Here is an 18103-nt window from a genome sequence, read left to right as displayed (position 1 = left end):
CTCTTTATATCTGGCAGCTTTTAATAAGGATTTTGTTCGGAAATGTTTTGCTTCTAATCTAACCTATTACTAATGTAAATATCAAGATCATTTGGAGAATTCCACACGATAAATCACATAATACATTGATTGCTCTTACTGAACACAACCCTTCTTATCAACAGCAATTACACTGCAAACGCCTCAAAGAAGGAAATAAATCCTTCACCCATACAGGTTTCTTTTTTTATGGTTCTTTTTCAGACTTACCCAGGCAGTCCTCCAGCTTCCATTACATTAGCTAAAGTCACATCATTTGACCAGACATCATATTGCCATTTTCGGAGACCCAGGACACCACAAAGCACCCTGCCTGTATGCAATCCAACTCTCATGTTGAGATCAACCTCTGTGGCTTCCGCAACAGATCTGAAAAAGACAGCATCAGAATATTAGTCTTTAGACGATTACATTGCTCTTGATTTTCTTTTTCTCTCCTTCTCCCAAAGTTAACATACATATACATGACTGAATACACAGGATCTTTTAAAAATCTCAAATGATATATTCAGGAACTGTTCTTTTCCTTCACTTGTTTCAAAGCCCCAATTATAATTCCAAAGAAATAATTTTCTTGGTGATATTTTAATTACCGTTTAACCAAAATCTCAGTATTTCTAAATTTCTTAACCTAATACTGAACATTTAATTTTCCAGGTTTCAAGGCAATGCAGAAAAGATTATGTTTCATTATGTTTAATAAAGTAAAAAAAGTGAAAAAAAAAGGACAATAAAGCAAGTGTAGTAAATGGCCTTGTCATGAAACTTCCCTAAGACTATAATTTTTAGGTTTTATTTGCCACTTTTGCAGTATTTGCTATCATGGTCCTACAGAAACAGATACTTTCATGGGAAATAAACAAAGAACTTTCTGGCTGTAACTCAAATAACTCAGAAACAGTCAGCTTAACTCCTGCACTTTCCTTTTTATCTTGTGTCTCATACATATTTAGTTTTTTTTGTCATAAATGTTCCTTTTTCCCAATGGATATTTATTTCAGCAGGATGACAAGTGACCACAACGTGACTGTTGAAATCAAAAGAAGATTTCTGAAACTATCTTATTAGGCTTAATTCTAACCTGCCTAAATAAGCAAACATTTCAATTTTACCATTACTACAAACTGCTTTCAACTCAGTATTAAAATGGGCTACCTGGCTTCTTCTTTTCACTAGGAATCTCTGTTTCTCCTTAACCTAGCCTTGGGTTTACTGGTTGGTGGATTTTTCTCTCTCTAATTCTTTTTTACCCCCTCCCCCCTCACTTCACACATATAAAGATCATGCTTGATCCTATATGAGTTAACTGAATTTCATCATGAAGGAATTTAATATTAAACACTAAGGAAAAGATTGGTCTTGTAAGTAAAATATAAACTCAAGACTTGCATTTAATTTCCTCCTTTACAACTGCTGTTGTGACTTAAAGTAATTTTATTCTCTTTCAGTTCTCCATCTATAATATCAAAATAATGTTTTCTTTTCCTCACTTCTTTTGTTCGCAGTGGTATGGTCTCAAGGTAATAGTGTAAAACATTTGCAATTAAAATATAAAATAATCTGGAAAAAGAGCATAGTATGGACTCCAAAACTTCCTCTCTGTACAGCACAGAGGGTTAGAAATAATTAAACAAAAGTTATGGTCTCATTTATGTTGTCACAGTTTAGATTTGTGATGTTCTCTAAATTCACCATTTAATTAAAACTCCACCTGAATGAAAACCTACTCAGTAAAAAATTAAAATTTTTTTCCCAAGTGTGTCAGAATGTCAGTCTTCTTGGATGATACTTATTTAATATTTCATGATATTTTTTCAACTGACATTTTCACCTTATGCTACTGCTAGGAAACTGTTGTAACTACTAATAATCGCACAGAGTTGTGCTGCACCTTTACCTTTATGGTATGACTAGCTAAGCATCATTTCCTATGGTGACACTGAAAGGGCACAGACTTATATTTAAACACTCTTACAGTTTCTGCAATAAAAGAGGTATGAGGAGGTACTAGTTGAGACGGCAAATGGATAAGCAATGACTCCACTCCACTGTGCTGTAATCGGTTCAATTACCCAGTTACAGAAGTACAGAGCAAAGAAAATGATGAAAGCGATAAATCAGTGCAAGAGTAGCAAATGCAGAGAGATTATAAACACTAATATCTTTGCAAAGCTCCTGCAAGAGTGGCACAGAAATCACCTGTAACTATGGACTTACACCTGTAAATTAAATCTAACCTTCAGAGATTTTCATTGTGTAGCTGGAAGAGGAATTAATTGGCAAAGTCATTATTAAAAGCATTTTTCAATTTTGGTGCCACAACGAGGAAGGATTCTGCATTTCTGTGAATGCGGGACATGCTATATTTCACACCCTGCACTGACTTGTTAACACTGAAAAGGAGCCTTGAAGCTAATAGTCTTACACATTACATGCAGAGATAACACTGCATAAATCTTTGCAACTTTTTCTGTTACAGAGACACCTGGCATTCTACAGCTAAGTTGCAGTCCAAAAAGAGATAATATCAGTGAATAAATGAAACTGACTGATCAGTGTAAGACTTGGTTTTCATTAGGTTTTAAAATTTAAATTTTGCAGTGCATTGAATAAAAGACCTTAAACTGAGGGTCTGCCCGTAATTTTCCTTTGATCTTCATTGACCGATATATTTTTTAAAGTATTGTCCAGCTACAGTTGATCTGGCAGAGAGGTCTTTAGGAGGACTTTTTAACTATTTCAGGAATAGTCACTGTATCTGTCCCTTGCATAGTTGTATTTGTTTAAATACAATTAACAGAAAGGGCAGCATAGGTCAAGATGTGGGGTGAGCAGCACAAGATACTTGGCCTTAATTTAAGCAAGGAAATCTGCTGCCATGAAGTGCTGAAGTATATACCATGTCAGCCATCACTAATGTGAGTAACGTGGAGATCTCTTTTGTCCCCATAGGGAATCTGGGCATACAACATTTTTCCAGTCATATTTTATGCAACAGCACAGAAAGGCTTATGCACAGCTTTCTGAAAGATTAAATATTTCCTTGTCCTACTTCTACTCACTGCAAGAGAGATTTCCTTGTTCAGTATCTGTTACCTATGTAATTATCTTCACTGGCGAACCTGCAAGTGTGTGAGCTTCTCTGTTCGCAAATGAATGTGGGTTTTTTTTCCATTTAAAACAGCATATAAAACCTCAGGCTAAATGTAAGTGGAAACACAGTGAAATTCAGACAATGATAAAGACCACTCCAGACCTTTGACCTTCCTTTGTCCCAACTGGCTTGAGAGAGGGGGAAATTTCACCTGCTTTCAGAAATTTAAATAGCATAACAAAAAGTAAATGAAATGAGCAGAAAAATACAACATGGCTGACCATAATCCTAATTAAATAAGCTGGACTGTATAATGTACCAATAAACCATAAAGCAGAATCTGAAAACACTTTATGTTTTGAACAAAAGATTTCCAGAAGTAGTCACTAAGTAAAAAATCTAAGTCAAGAATGCATTTCTACATTTTTCCCAGAAACGACAGTGTGTTTCAGGGGTGTTTTCACCATTATTAAATCTGAGTAGGAATAAAAGCTTATGAACAGTTCATTAAAGTTTTTGAATTTATCTTGAAGACCTGTGTGCCCTTTATGCAGTTAATTTCCATAAATATACCCTACTGAACTATCAAAAATGAGAAATGTTAAGGAATATGTAAAGAATAGGCTTCAAATACAAAATCAGAGCAGTACCACAATCATATTCACAAACAACACCAACATTTGTGCACTAAACCATCACAGAAGTGTCCAGTGATGCATTTTAAATTCTAAAAACATTTCTGAAAAAATACCAGCACTTCACAAACAAGCCATGAATAGGAAAAAGAAGTTTCTCAAATAAATTATTCATCATAACTTATTCTCTCCTAGGTTCAGATACAATATACTCAAAAGTTTTCCAAAATGTTAACACAATAGCAGGCCCAGAAACGAATGGAAATCGAAAACCATTTTCTTTTTAAACTAGAAGCGTGCAGAGTCTATGTAAGTGACTAATAAGATAACCATCTATCCTGACAGCTCAAGTATCCTACCAAGCCTTTAAATTTTAGTTCTCTCCTTAGCTACAAATATTTCATGTGCTGCTACAAACCATCAAAGTCATTTAGATCATCTGCAGAACAGATCCAGACCTGTGCTGCATTTGAAGGGAAAAAAAAAAAATTCTGCCTCCCATTTTTTATAAGTTATTTAAGGTTTTTCTTTAGGTCCAAAAATATCTGCATCGAAATAGATATTTCCTGGTTAAAGGCATAGACAAGATTTTTCGTTCAGTTACATATGTTTGCTTTTTATATAGGCATTGTTCTAAGATAAGGGTGGCCTTCAATTTTGCACATCTACCTAAATATTTCTGTGTCAGTTCCACTTCAACTACATGAATTGGACAGTTTTTGGATGTTAATGACAAAGACTATTTTTCTGTGAATGGCTCTGTCAGCCCATCAGGCGGCTGGAGGAGGGGCTGCTGGCCATGGCCTAGAGTACCCAGGAACACCTGTACGCTAGGCACCCCTACCCTCCCTTCAGTCTGTCTTCTCACAGGGTGGGGACGGTGTTAGGCCTCTCAGGCAATTAAGTTTTGTTGCTTGAAAACCTTCACTGTCCTATTTCAGCAGCTGTTTCTCCAGGTCAGGTTTGGGTTTTTATGGTTTGTTTGGTTTTTTGTGGTGTGGGTTTTTTTTCTTTTAAATACTGACCAGAGCTGTATGCTTTCCCAGTACACTGCTGCCCTGGAGCACAGCAGCAGACAGCTAGGGCAGAGAGCCTCGGCTGTGGAGGTCTGATGGCTTCAGCTGTCAAGAGACTCACTTTGACAGAGATGCAAGCCGACTAAGCTTTCCTCAATGCTAGACAGCTTTCTCTGCTGCTGAAAATCCAGTTGCTGGTTCTCCTAGAATTTAAGGTCAACTCACTCCTGCCAGTCCAAACTTTCCCATGCCCCAGACCTCTGGAGGACCAGGGGAAAATCATCAACAGTGATGAAATCAGGAAAGTTAGTGCTTCTATCTTCTTCCTCAGACAAAAGATCACACAGGAAAACTTGAGATTTCAGTTGGGCTTTCTCAAACTGACTGATGTAGTTCCTCTCCCTTCCCCAGTGGCTTTGGACAGCTGAGGACCAAACCCATAGGAAGGAGACAGTCCAAGCATCAACCTCCACAATGACCCATGCAACCAAGCAGCAACACAACTGGCAGGTGAAAAATAAGCCCAATTCCCATCTGTGAGGTCTTACACAGATGACTGGTGGAGTCATCCATGTTAGGTGGAGTCATCCATATGGGATAAATTCACCTATGTGACACAGAGAAAAGCTGACAGACCCCACTGGGGTGCCCGGATTTCAAGAAGCAAAGATTCATGGACACTTTCCTTCAGACCTCTTCAAACTCCACAGGCACTAGGAACATTCAATCGCGGGGGCCAGAAGAGACCTATTCTAAAGTAACCCTCCCCTTCCTCCCCCCCATAATATGTATAGGTTAAACTGAAGTAGTCAGCAGCAGCTGTTGTGATCTACAGATGTGCTCCTACTGTGCCATGCTACCTGCTAACGTAGGCATAGCCCGTGATGCAGACAGTGGTTCAATTCCCTTGGAGTCAGTACTAAAATGACATCCTGGTAAGATGTCAAGGGAAGGAGTCTTGTGATGACATGAATGATCACAGGATCCCATTACACTTTTGACAAGTTTATGAATGTTAACCCCAGTATTTTGGCCCAGTCCCAAATCTAGTATTTATATATCCTGCTCACCCAGACTGCCTCCTCATTTCCAATTGGAAACATTACAATTCACTTCTTGCCCTGTGGTGTTATCAAGTGCATTTAAATAACTCCCTCATTTCATCACATTTCATCTCCTAAGAGGTTACATTTCTGGCCTGAGCTAAACGATTGTTTAATATAATTTATATCGGTTGATGAAGTGCTCTGTAAGGAAAGTCAAACTATTATTAAGAATGTATAAAATTGCCCCTATAATGCTAGCTTAAACCAGAACTCTAGACAGTTTATGGGGGAGAGAGGGACGTGCTTGGATAGCTGGGCAGAACTTTCCTACATGGCAATTAGCTAACAATTATATCTATTTAGAAGGTAAAATACTGTAGCAAATAGAGTCGAACCCTCAAATGTGGCAAGCAATTTAAGTAAGGTGAAGAGTGTACTCGGCCTAAGACACTGTTCAAAACCAAGATGAGGACAGTATCTGCCATATTAGAGCAACATCTGGCACATCAGAGGCACTAATGAACATGTTCATTTTAATTATATTACTAACAAAAACATGACAGTTAAAAGTTACCTGATGAAAGCAACATCAGTGGTATCCAACACTTAACTCCCCCTTAAATACTGCTGTGATGGTTTCAGCGACTGAAGTAGAATAAACACCTGGCCTGTATGAAGCACTGACAAAACTCATTGGCAGCAGAAATTCTTTTGGAATAGAGCCAGAATATAACACTATCTGTTTTGTTTGGGGTTTTTTTAAGAAAAAAAGAGATCTTCCCATAATGATTCTGGTCTGACTTTAACTCTGCCATTGAAAAAAAAACTTTGCAGAAGGCAGATGAAATTGTGAAAATTTGAAGTATTTTATAATGTTCTTTGAAAATTACCCTGAAAATCTCAGTCTAAATGTAATGAGGCAACATTCTCAGATGGTACTCACATGCAGCACCATATTCTAGGATACTTAAACAACAGTTACACAGAACATGAAGAGAATAGAAAATATCAGTTTATATCAACTCATTATAATATTCAACTTAGTCAAATCACAGATGCATGAACCAGCCACTGGAAGTTTCTAGTCCTTGACTTCCTGCAACAAGCACACCTTGATGGTGCATATCTCTGGGACAGGCACTTTTGATAGATCCATCAGCTGAATCACAACTCAAGTGATTTTATTTATTTATCCCAGGCAACATGACAAACCTGTCACTAGGAATGAGAACTTCCAAGCATAAATCTACAATGTCAGGACCTGATTTCTGCAGTAAAGTGAACACTTTTAGAAGACTACCAGCTGGCATCCAACTCTGGATGAAAGTGGGAAGTTTAAAACCAAAAGTGACTATGCATCTCATGGGACTGATAAGCAACACCTAATAATCATACCAAATGAAAAAATGTTGCATTCCAACTTTACCATCAAAAGCTCTTCACTTCTCCTTTTCATTTCCTCAATATATTTTCAAACAAATTAATCTGAGAAATCCATCTTCTAACTTCGATCTCTGTGAAGGAGTGGAGTTTTTTCCTAATCTTCTGCAGCACCTATTTTCCTGGTTTGAAGCTCTGTGTAGTTGGCTTAGCCACACGCTTCTGTCAACAGAATAACCTCACCCAGAATCCAACAGTATCTGAACAAATGCTTCACTTGCAGTAAAAGAAGAAAAATAGTACTGCCATCAAGGGCAATGGTACCTGGAATGCATCACCTTCCTGTTTTCTAACAAAAGCAGAACAGGCACTTTCATTTAACTAAGAGAAGAAATATGTGTGGAGCCTGGATCTTACAGTCCTTACTCACACTACTAATTCCTCATTAAAACAAAAAAAAAGGTAAAAAGGTTAATTAATTGTGCAGAATATGTCTCTAGTCATTCAACAACCCTAAATAAATCTGGCACTCTCTTATACCCTTGCCTCTGCATCTTACCCTCTCACTGTACCCTGACCACTGACTACACTAAAGATTTACAATTTATAAATTCTTTAAAAAATAAAATGCTGAAATTGTCAATTAGCTATCTTCTACCACAACCTCTGAATAAACATGTCTAGATAACACACTACAGCCCATCCACTTAGAATCGTGGAGTTGCTGTTGCTGTAAGGGGCCTCTGGAAATCATCTAGACCAACCCCCCTGGCTCAGAGCAGGGTCAGCTATAGAAGGTTGCCCAGGACTGTGTCCAACTGGCATTTAAATCTCTCCAAGGATGCAAACTCCACAACCTTCCAGTGCAATCTCTCCAGTATCTTACCACCTCCACAGTAAAAAAAGTTTTTTCTTATCATTAGATAGAATTCCTTGTATTTCAGTTTGCGCCCATTTCCTCTTGCCCTGACACTGGGTACCACTGAGAAAAGTCTGGCTATGTCCTCTTTACACCCTCCCATCAGGTATTTGTATGCGTTGGTAAGACTCCCCCTGAGCCTTCTCTCCTCCAGGCTGAAAAGTCCCAGTTCCTTCCTTTTTAATTCAACTCCTTTTTCAAGTTTACATTATCATGACAGCAGCCAATAGATGATAACATAAAAAGGGAACTTGTTTCATTTCTAATATTAGTAAAACTGAAACATTCAAAAAAAGGAAGTTCAGACAGTTATATCACTACCTTATTTGTATACATGAAACACAGCACAACTAATGAATTAAAGATTAATGCTAGGTTAAAAGAGAATGAGAGCATCAGCTACTGATTTCCAGGGATTTAAAAAAAAAAGAAAATGTGTACAAGGCCTGTATATCTAACTATGCTTCTAAAGGCCAAGGCTTCTTTATAAATGGAGTATCCATATACTCCTGGAAGAATGCACATATACATAATTTGCAGATTTAGGATATTCTTTTAGGATTTTATAGTGTCATAGACTATCATATTATCATGGATTACAAAGTCTTTTATCAATTTTACAAATGTTTACAAAGATGATAAATTTGCATTGAATAAGAGAATATAGAGTCATTTACCCAAGTCTTCACACTCTGAGAGATTTTACAAATGAACATTATAATAAAAACACATGGATTGAGCTAGAAATGAGAATCCCCTAAGGCATTAGAAGGGTTTGAACAACTAGCCGCTACTTCTGTAGAGATAAAACCAACTCTCCTGAGCAAAACTTACAGTGAACTCTGTGAGAGGATCATATACTCATTCTTCTACAACACCAAGACTCTCCAGAAATGAACACAATTTGGTTTTGGAAAAACAACTTATTTATGTGCATATATGTGCATAAACTTCCTCACATACAAATGAAAGGCATTAAACACTTGATGTGGCAAAAGCTTTATTAGAAACAAGAAAGAAGGTGAAATGTTCCAAATCAAAAGTGCATAATTTGAATTCATAAGCCTTATGTTTGTTTATTCTAGAATTTTTTTCTTTATTTAACAGATACTATTCATTTTAAAATTAAGATTACACTGTGCTCTATTCACCTTCACAGAGAAGGCAGATCTTTGTGTAAAATGCAAAAACTTGGGGATTAGCTGAGGGGAAGTAGAACCCTGACTTAACTCCATATTCCCAACAGTCCAGCTGACAACAGAGATAAAGAATGACTGGCTACTGGAATCAGTGGCCAAACACTTTCCAATATAGAACTGGCTATGGCCCCTGATATGACACACTTGTGCAAGCTCATTCCAAATGTAATAGCACTGTGCTGATGACTATTTATTTATATACAGAATTAATACAGGTGTGCAGTCCCTCCTGTAGCCTCCCTATAAAACACATGTACACACACACACAGAGCAATACAGCAGTGAAGAAATTTCCCATCTTTATCTCTTCCCTCCTATGTAATGAAATAGATTTCTAGCTCTTGCTAAAAGCTCATTCACAGTTCTCTCACATTCACATTTTTCGCCTTGGTAAAATAATGATCAATGCAGAGCTCTCAAGCATAAAAAAATTCTTCTGATCAGCAAAGTGAATTTCACATTACATTTCTGAAAAGCAGAATAAATTAAAGGTTTAAACAGGACATACAGAATGGAAAAATCAGCAAGCTGTCGTTTTGAGAATACAAACACATATACAAATGCATACATCAGGACTGGCTTTGAGTTTACATACTGGTGTGCAAAATGAGCAGTTTATCGCTGTACAACAAGAAATTGGACTCCTTTCTTTGTGGCAAATGAAAATAGGAATATTTTGTAGTTTCCCAGTATCTTTTTGGCCCCTAATCAGTACATGTATGTGCCTCTACATACATACTTGTGCACTTTTTCCTCACAGTGATTAAATGGAGTGGAAAATCGATGTCTAGAATGACCCTTCTTAAAATCAGTATCCTCTCACCTGAATGCAGCAGTGCGAATTGGTAGGTGGGTAGTGCTAGCAGACACTGCTGTTTTTCTGAGAACACACTTCCCGAATGCCACATAGAAGTTGTTGTAGCACTCGTGTCCAGGTTCACCGTGCACAGTACTTACGTGATGGTGTCAATCATATCCAGTCCCATTTCAACACAGCAATGGGCATGATCTGTTTTGGGCTGAGTCAATCCTGATACACAGTAGTAACAGTCCCCTAGGATTTTTATTCTTCTGCAGTGGTTTTCCTTTAATAAAACCAGAATAGGAAAGTTTTACTATTCATATAAATATTCCAATATTTACAGGATAAAATCTTCTCCAATACTATGCAATCATTCAGGGAATCCTTTCATGGTCATATGAAGTAATCTACGGTTCACAAAATCTGGGTTCCCTGCACAGAACAGCTGACATACACATATTTGTTTATTTATTTATTTATAAATACTCCCATATATACTGGAGATCAGCCCTGCATTGTTCAACACACATGGGGTAACACACTGCTTAAAACCATAGCTCTGAACAAATTCCCTTGCCCTCATGTTAGGTCAGTATGAATTTAAGATTTGCAATGAGACTCCATTTCTGTATGAATCCAAACCAAAGCATTGCATTTGACTGAAGCCAAAGTATTACTGAATATCAGGAAATGTTTGTCTTTTGAGAAGCTTTTGTTTCAAATCAAGTTCCGCCTTACCAGGAAAGATGATATATTTATCTGTAAAGGTATACAGATCTGTATGTTACCAATGCATAAATCACAATTTACAATACCGTATGATCGGTGTAAATATGACACATTTGCAGATCAGAAGATACAGTCAGTTTGCATTACCATCGAATTTTGTTTGCATACAGTTTACTTTCTACTGTCAAAGAGATCTGGCTAAATCTCTCCCATTTTGAAAAAACAGTGATAGCATGTGACAATTGGTACATAGCTCTGAACAGAAAGTTCATTTCTGAACAGAGAGCACATAAAAAAAATGCCTTTAACAAAGCAGTGCCTTCAACAAGTAAACTATGAGGAGACATGAAGACATGATTGTATTCCTTGCAGCTAGACTATGGCAACTTCTACCCATTTAGAGTATGGCACAGAAAAGTAAATAACCTGATTAAATGAATCCAACTTACACAGCTGGAACTATGCCAGGAAGTGGCATGCAAAATTAGTTGTTGTGAATATGATGAGAGAGGATTAACAAAAATCTGATTTCTCCCTCAGCAGTGTGCTATATAGTCTTCACTTCAGTGGCACAGAAAGGGGAAAAAAAAAAAAAGAGAGGGTGGTGGTGGGGAAATTTAAAATTTCTGAAAAAAAAATCACCCAATCATACTGGTTCAGCTTCTCACACAGGCATATATTCTCATCCAGTCTCCTGCCTACAAGAATCAAAGCTTTCCTGAGTTGACCACACTCTCCAAATCATTACCCATATTCCAGTCAGAAGCGATGGTTATGCGTGCAGTGATCCCTTTCTCTCTGACATGTCATACACTAGCATTTGGGGCTTGTTATTACACCCGCCTCCAGCTGCAGGCATTCCTATGTCTGTCTTCTTTATAAATGTTTCCGAGCATTCAACAAATATTATAAAATGAGAATTACCTCTGTTCAGGCATGGAAGAAGGAATGCTTACACTGTTTGGGAAAACTGGTTTGTCTACTTCTTTTATAAATTAAGCAGTAAATTCAGATCTTGAATCAAAGAAGAGAGACATCTTTTTGGGTATGCTTAACTAGTAGAAAAGGCTTTTCTATGAGTGACTACTTAATATTTCTTCTGTACAGCAGGATTTAAAATATATCACTAATTATCATTGCTAATATATTTTAATGAATGAAAGCATAATTATTCTAGAAGCATTATCACCGGGGCCTGGGAGTGTTTCCACAACGATACTACAAAATGCCTCACCAATGTTACTTAGAGTTTTAATTGGGTATTTTGAGATCCTTGCCTAAATAGTATTATATAAGTGAAATAATTATCGATGCACACAAAGTAATATGCAGACCTCAAAATATATCCTAACACAAAACAGGCTTTCCAACTCAAGGTTTCTGGACAGAAACCACTAAGTTTTTAAATAGAAACCACTAAGTTTTTTAGTAGAAACCACTAATATACACTGCCAAAATAAGCCTTTTTTTTAAAAAATTGTGGGCAAATCTTGAAGCAGTAGAGCGTACTCAGTAGTTAAAGCTATTTCCAAAATAAATCCAGTTTTGGTCCACACCTTAGAGTCCTCTATAAAGACTTTTTCATCTTCAAATTTGGTATGCATGATTTGTGGCCAGGCAATGACTATTTGACCCAGCTGAAAGTTATTCAGAAAAGCCATTTCAGTAACCTGAGGTAGACAATATGTATGTGTTAATCAATCAGCGTTCTCTCCTGTTCAGTCTCTACCTCCAAAATGGCTCATTTCTAATGACTTGGTTTTCTTAGAGAGCTTATTGTGCTGTAGAGCAGTACTGCACATTTTATAACAGGATACAGAAAATTACTGTCAGACTGGCACAGCACTTGATCCATTACCACTTTTCTAAGTCAATTTATTACTCGTGCAGGAGAAAAATAAAAGAAAAAGAAAATATGGACTACAGCAATTTCTGGAGAGATATCAATTTTCATGGAAGACATATGGCTAAATCACCTGTTGTTTTTGAAACCACCACTCTGTTCCTTATCAGATGTTATCCTCACTGTCCTTATTTATCCATTTATCAATTAATATACAGTCATCTCTGGAAAAATTATTTATTTTCTTTTTCTCGACATATGAGACAGACTTCCAGGAATGAGATGCAGTGCAGTTTTGTAAGCGCAATCTTTTAAGGATTGATATGCAAATTAAAAAAACAAATCTTTTCCCTCTCTTTGTTTTGTTTCCTCAGCAACTTCCAAAGAAGCCCTTGACTCAGCAATATTTTTCACATTTGTGACAGTGATGAATTCAAGTGTGATAGTTACAAATTCTAGTCACAGTTGATACAAGCAATGTCTGTTTAGAAACAGCTGATAATTTGGTTTTATGCACATGATAAAAAGCACCAGAGATTGCTAGCGCTGCATTAGCCAGGCAGCTTGCCCACCTGCGGTGCCTCACTGAGACGTTTCCAAGCAGATCTGCAGAATTCCCTCTGGCACAACTGTCAGTCACAGGGTTTGTCAGTCTGAAGTGGTAGCCCAGGTTGGAAAGCAGGGGATACTTCAGAGTGGCTAAGAGCTTTCTTTACACTTTCAGACAAGCAATTTATAAAGCAGTTCATTCTACCTGTTAGACAGAATTGGGCGGGGGGGCCTTCTGTTTCAAACATCTCTGGGTTTTTGTTTTTATTGTAGTTCTTTAAATGTATTTTGCAGAAAGAGTGAAGTCTGCAAATTTATTTGGACCATTAACTCCACATTCTTGTACTACACAAGTCAAATACTGTTTCGTATACTCAGTATAAGGGGTTTTTTTTTTTTTTAATAAAAAGTAAGGGGAAAAGAATTTACGATTTCTTTTAAAAAAATTTGAAAAAGATTGTGTCAAAGTAATAACAAGGTGTAAGGAGCTTTCAGACCTCTCCCAGTAGAATACATAAGCAGACAACTAGGTGTTCTCTTGAACAGAGAGACTGTACTTGGTAAGTGCAAAGTCTTTTAAAGGAGGATCTTTCTCAGGTGTCAGATTGCAGAAATAGTTATTGTCGCTGCTGGGTTTTTTGGTTTTGTTTTGGGGTTTTTTATAGGTTATCCAAGTAAGTAATCATTTGTTACATGAATACATGAAAAGTCAGGGATGATCAGTACTTATTTTTGTTTCTTGTAACACTGTCTGGTAAGAGAACAGCCTCTTTAAAGCTTTTATTTATTTTAGAGATGGCAGATGCTAATGCAGGAAAGAATCCTTGCACTGCCTTCTGTCACTGTGACAATCTATGTATTTCCACACACTCATGTGTCATCATGGTGTGTGAGTATCTGTCAAACTGAGTCAAACAGGAAGGTCAGATAGACTACAGTTTTAAAAAGCAAGATTTTAAAAGCTAAACATCGAACTTCTCTCTCTCGTAACTCCACTAACTGCAGTGGAATTACACCAAGGGTGAGTCTGACCTTGTGTGACTTAATTACAATATATTTTATGCTCATTATACACATCCATTTCTTTTTCTGCAAGCCTGCTAACAACCTGATTTGCAGGCATGCTCTTCAGGCTTTTAGTGTCCTACCCTCCTGGAATCACCAGCCTATGAGTAGGAGGGATGTTATTTATCTGTACATTAGAAATACACTTTTTTGACATTCCTATTAACAAAAACTGCATCAGCTAAGGTACATAGAAAGATTCTTTACCATATTCAGCGAATTTGGATTTAGTTATGCTGTATAGACTAAGAGAAAAGATTAATAAGGCCTACAAAAAGATGCATAAGCAGTGATTCCCTTTTCCCCTAACTCAGACCCTACCAGTTTTACACTCTCCTAGACATGAGCAGTAATAACATTTTGTTTTGTTTAGGCTAGAAAAATGTGAGCAGGAGTTTGGTCGCTACCTACGATGTTTAGTGATTGCAGAGTTAGAGTCTTTAAAAAAGAAAAAAAGAAAACCAAAACCAATGCATGTCCAGGTTCAGCTATTTAAGTGTTGGGGTAAAAGGGAGGAGATCTATCAGTCCTGGACTTACACTGAAGTCTTTACTCTCTCAAGGGAAGGCTGTGGCAACCTCACCAAACCTCAGACTTCAGCATTAGTGAGACCTCTGGATATTGACCCTGCGTAGCAGAAAATTAGTACAAGAGCAGCACTGCATGCAGCAGAGAAGTGGAAGGAGATGCACTGGCAGCACAGGGAGCAGCTCTTGAGCTCAGAAACCCTTCATGCCTCCCCTATTCATTCACTGCTTGAAATTGTTTGAATCTGGGGAGGGGGGTGTGTGTGAAATATTTCGCTATCCCTTGAAAAAAACCACTGGTAGCTCAATGTTTTCTGCACATATTGAAGAGAATTCTTGGGTAGAGGGAAGCCATCAAAATGCAAATCTCTGATGGCTCTGTTTTCACTAAGAATTGAATTAATTCTGGGGGGATAGTGGTGAACTATGAGGGCTGAAGAACGAATGTATACCACTCTCCTGTACCTGCCACTGCTGTCAGGAGCTTCGTCACTGTGCCAGCCAGTGCCACAGAGGGGCACAGTCACTCTCCCTTACAGACATTCAACGAGCCAAAAGGAAGATCTCTGATTCTGTGATTCTGTGAAGATCAGTGACCCTGAGGAAAGGGCCCATCACAGAAATACTTTTGTGTTTTGTTGCCCTTCATATTTTACCTCTTGTTTTCCTTCCTTCTTAGTTTATCAGCCATTTTCTTTTGGAAAGTCCCATTCCAACAGCTTCCTCTGAGCAGCCTGCTGTGCTCAGACCTGAACTGTTTTTATCAGGTAGGCAAAGGGGATCAAATTTTCAGTTCGTATTAATCAGCGTGGCATCATGAGTTTCAGGGGAACTACACTAATTTATACCAGCTGTCCCTCTTATCCTCAGGGACCCATAATTCAGCCATAATTCAATAATCCGGGCTAACCACATCACAGTTACAGTCCTTTCTTAGTTATTACGTATAAAATGACTATTGGAAAAAAAAATGCAAAGCACCTCTAAAACTCCCCAAAGATGTAAAATAGCAATAAAATTCATTCCCTATTTATCTGTCTTCACAAACCTAGAACTTCATTCTGCTTCCAAAGAGGTCTTGTGAGAGGACAAGATAGGATTCACCACCATTACCACTGCAGCTTATTTTCAATTTTAGCATGTGCAGAATATTTAACATTTATAGCACTTTATTCCAAACTGCTATTAATCTCAATAAAAAATTGAATTAGAAAGCTTTGAATCACTCTAGAAGTTAACATAAATTTATCTATATTACAGATGTGTACAGAGACACAAAAGTGACTTGCAGAAAGAACAGTATTTTCTACTACATCCTCTAAAGCTGGAATGACATGTCTATTCAATTTCATTATATTTGTACATTAGGTTGGAACAGAAGTGGAAAAAACCTACATATGGGCTATCATGCTGTATAAATATATGCATTCAAAAATATATATGTGCATGTACAACATGCACAGACACACAGTTCTGCAAATTTACCTACACCCTCTTGCATATATACACAACAGATGCAATAAATGCAAATTTTAATATTTATCCTCTGGACTACTGATACACTAACCAAGGTGGCTTAGCCTGACAGCTGTGGGCCAGACACCAGTTTTGAGTCCCACCTTTCAACAGATTTGAACACAGACTGGTTGAAGACATCTGGGTGTTGATACCTGTTCCCGGCAATACTAGTCCACTCCTTCCTTTGTGCAGAGGTACAGTGAAAGTCTTACTGCTCCAAGTGCCTTTGGAAGGGCATAGTACAGTGTTCTGCTGTTAAGGAAATGGTCAAGGACAAGTCACCCTCCTTCAGGGTCACAGAAGAAAAAGCAGTGAATTGGTCGGAGTTAGTTGGAAGGCTGTACAGTAACAGCAACTAGGTAATAGAATATCAAGATATTAATTTAAGTTCAGTGCATGGCGAGAGGTAGAGATCCTTTATAAGATATCAGGTTAGGGTTTTTATATTTACACTTTCCTACTATATTTAATTTCCTTGTAACATTAAACAAAACATAGAAGATCTTTCTATTTTTTCCCCTCAGCTCTGTGACTCCATTTTGTGCACCAAAGAGAGCTTTAGAGAAAAACAAAACCAAAATCATTCCACGGGAAGGACAACCCAGTGAAAATCTCTTAGACTGCAGCAGTATTCACAAAAGATGCAGCTAGGTGCAGGAAAAGATAAAGACATGGTTTTAGATTCACATGCAAAACAGTCCTTAGAACCCTGCTTTGAACCCCTTTGAAAGGGCCCTGTTTCTGTGCCGGTGAAAAGTAAGCCTACTTAGGCTAACTTTTAACAGGTAAATCTGGGCATTCTGTTTCACTGTCTCACCACCCTAATCATAGAGAATATCTTCTTTATATCTCATCTATATCTACTCTCTTTTAGTTTAAAACCTTTGCCCCTTGTCCTGTCACTACAGAGCCTGGTAAAGTCTCTTGCTGACTATAGCGGGACGTGACACTGACTTTCTTACAAGAGGGGCTTATAAGAGCCCCCTTTTATATATTAAAAGACTGCAATAAGGTCTCCCTGGAGCCTTCTCTTCTCCAGGGTGAACAACCCCAACTCTCTCAGTCTGTTTTCATAGGAGAGGTGTTCCAGCCCTCTGATCATTTTTGATACTCTCTTCTGGACCTACTCTAACAGGTCCATATCTTTCTTGTGCTGAGGGCCCCAGAGCTGGATGAAGAGATTACTCCAGACATCTACAACTTTCATTAATGACAAACAGTAATTTCAGCTATTGTTTTACTTTTTTTCACTAAAACAAAAAGATTTACCAATGCGGTTTCTCCGTATAGCATCCAAATCTATTTTAATAACTCTGCTGAATGTGGGCCACAACATGCAAGAGATTAGTGAAGCCAGCTTATCAGATAAACTTCATAGTCAAATCCTGAGTGTAATGAAGTGACATGGAAATTACCACCAGCTCCATTATATTGCAGTGTGCCAATAGTGATAATACACTTTTAAAAACTGTCCAGCTCATTAGAAAATTTCATTGAATCCTGTCAATTACTGCATACACATTTTAACATTTCTTTTCACGCAGGTTTTGAACTGTGGGTTTAAAAATTGAAACAACTATTTTGATAATCTTTTAAAGGAATAATACCTGCAAATAGTAACTTTACCGGCTTACACTAGTTCTTGCATATCTGTTAGTCCCAGAATAAAAAACTTTGAGAATGAGCTAACTGCAATACTCCACACAGTTCAGTTTAGCAGGGTAACGGAGACATACTCATAG

The 18103-nt window shown here is 37.6% G+C and overlaps 1 protein-coding gene across 3 annotated transcripts in view; it reads right to left on the bottom strand.

Moving 5' to 3' along the window:
- ADCY1 (adenylate cyclase 1) overlaps positions 1 to 18103 on the bottom strand; it is a 187963-nt gene that overhangs the window by 74134 nt on the left and 95726 nt on the right. For all 3 annotated transcript variants that reach the window (XR_012623927.1, XM_074830272.1, XM_074830264.1), the window contains exons 5-6: positions 10286 to 10413; positions 250 to 408 (exon numbers count right to left, since the gene is read on the bottom strand). Coding sequence is in view for 2 of the 3 variants with exons in the window: in XM_074830272.1 (XP_074686373.1) it covers positions 250 to 408; positions 10286 to 10413 (287 nt within the window). In the remaining variant the exon portion in view is untranslated. The remainder of the gene's footprint in view (positions 1 to 249; positions 409 to 10285; positions 10414 to 18103) is intronic.

The sequence above is a fragment of the Strix aluco genome, chromosome 1, assembly GCF_031877795.1.
Source record: "Strix aluco isolate bStrAlu1 chromosome 1, bStrAlu1.hap1, whole genome shotgun sequence".
Classification (NCBI taxonomy): Eukaryota; Metazoa; Chordata; class Aves; order Strigiformes; family Strigidae; genus Strix; species Strix aluco.
This window is presented reverse-complemented; position numbering and strand designations above follow the sequence as displayed.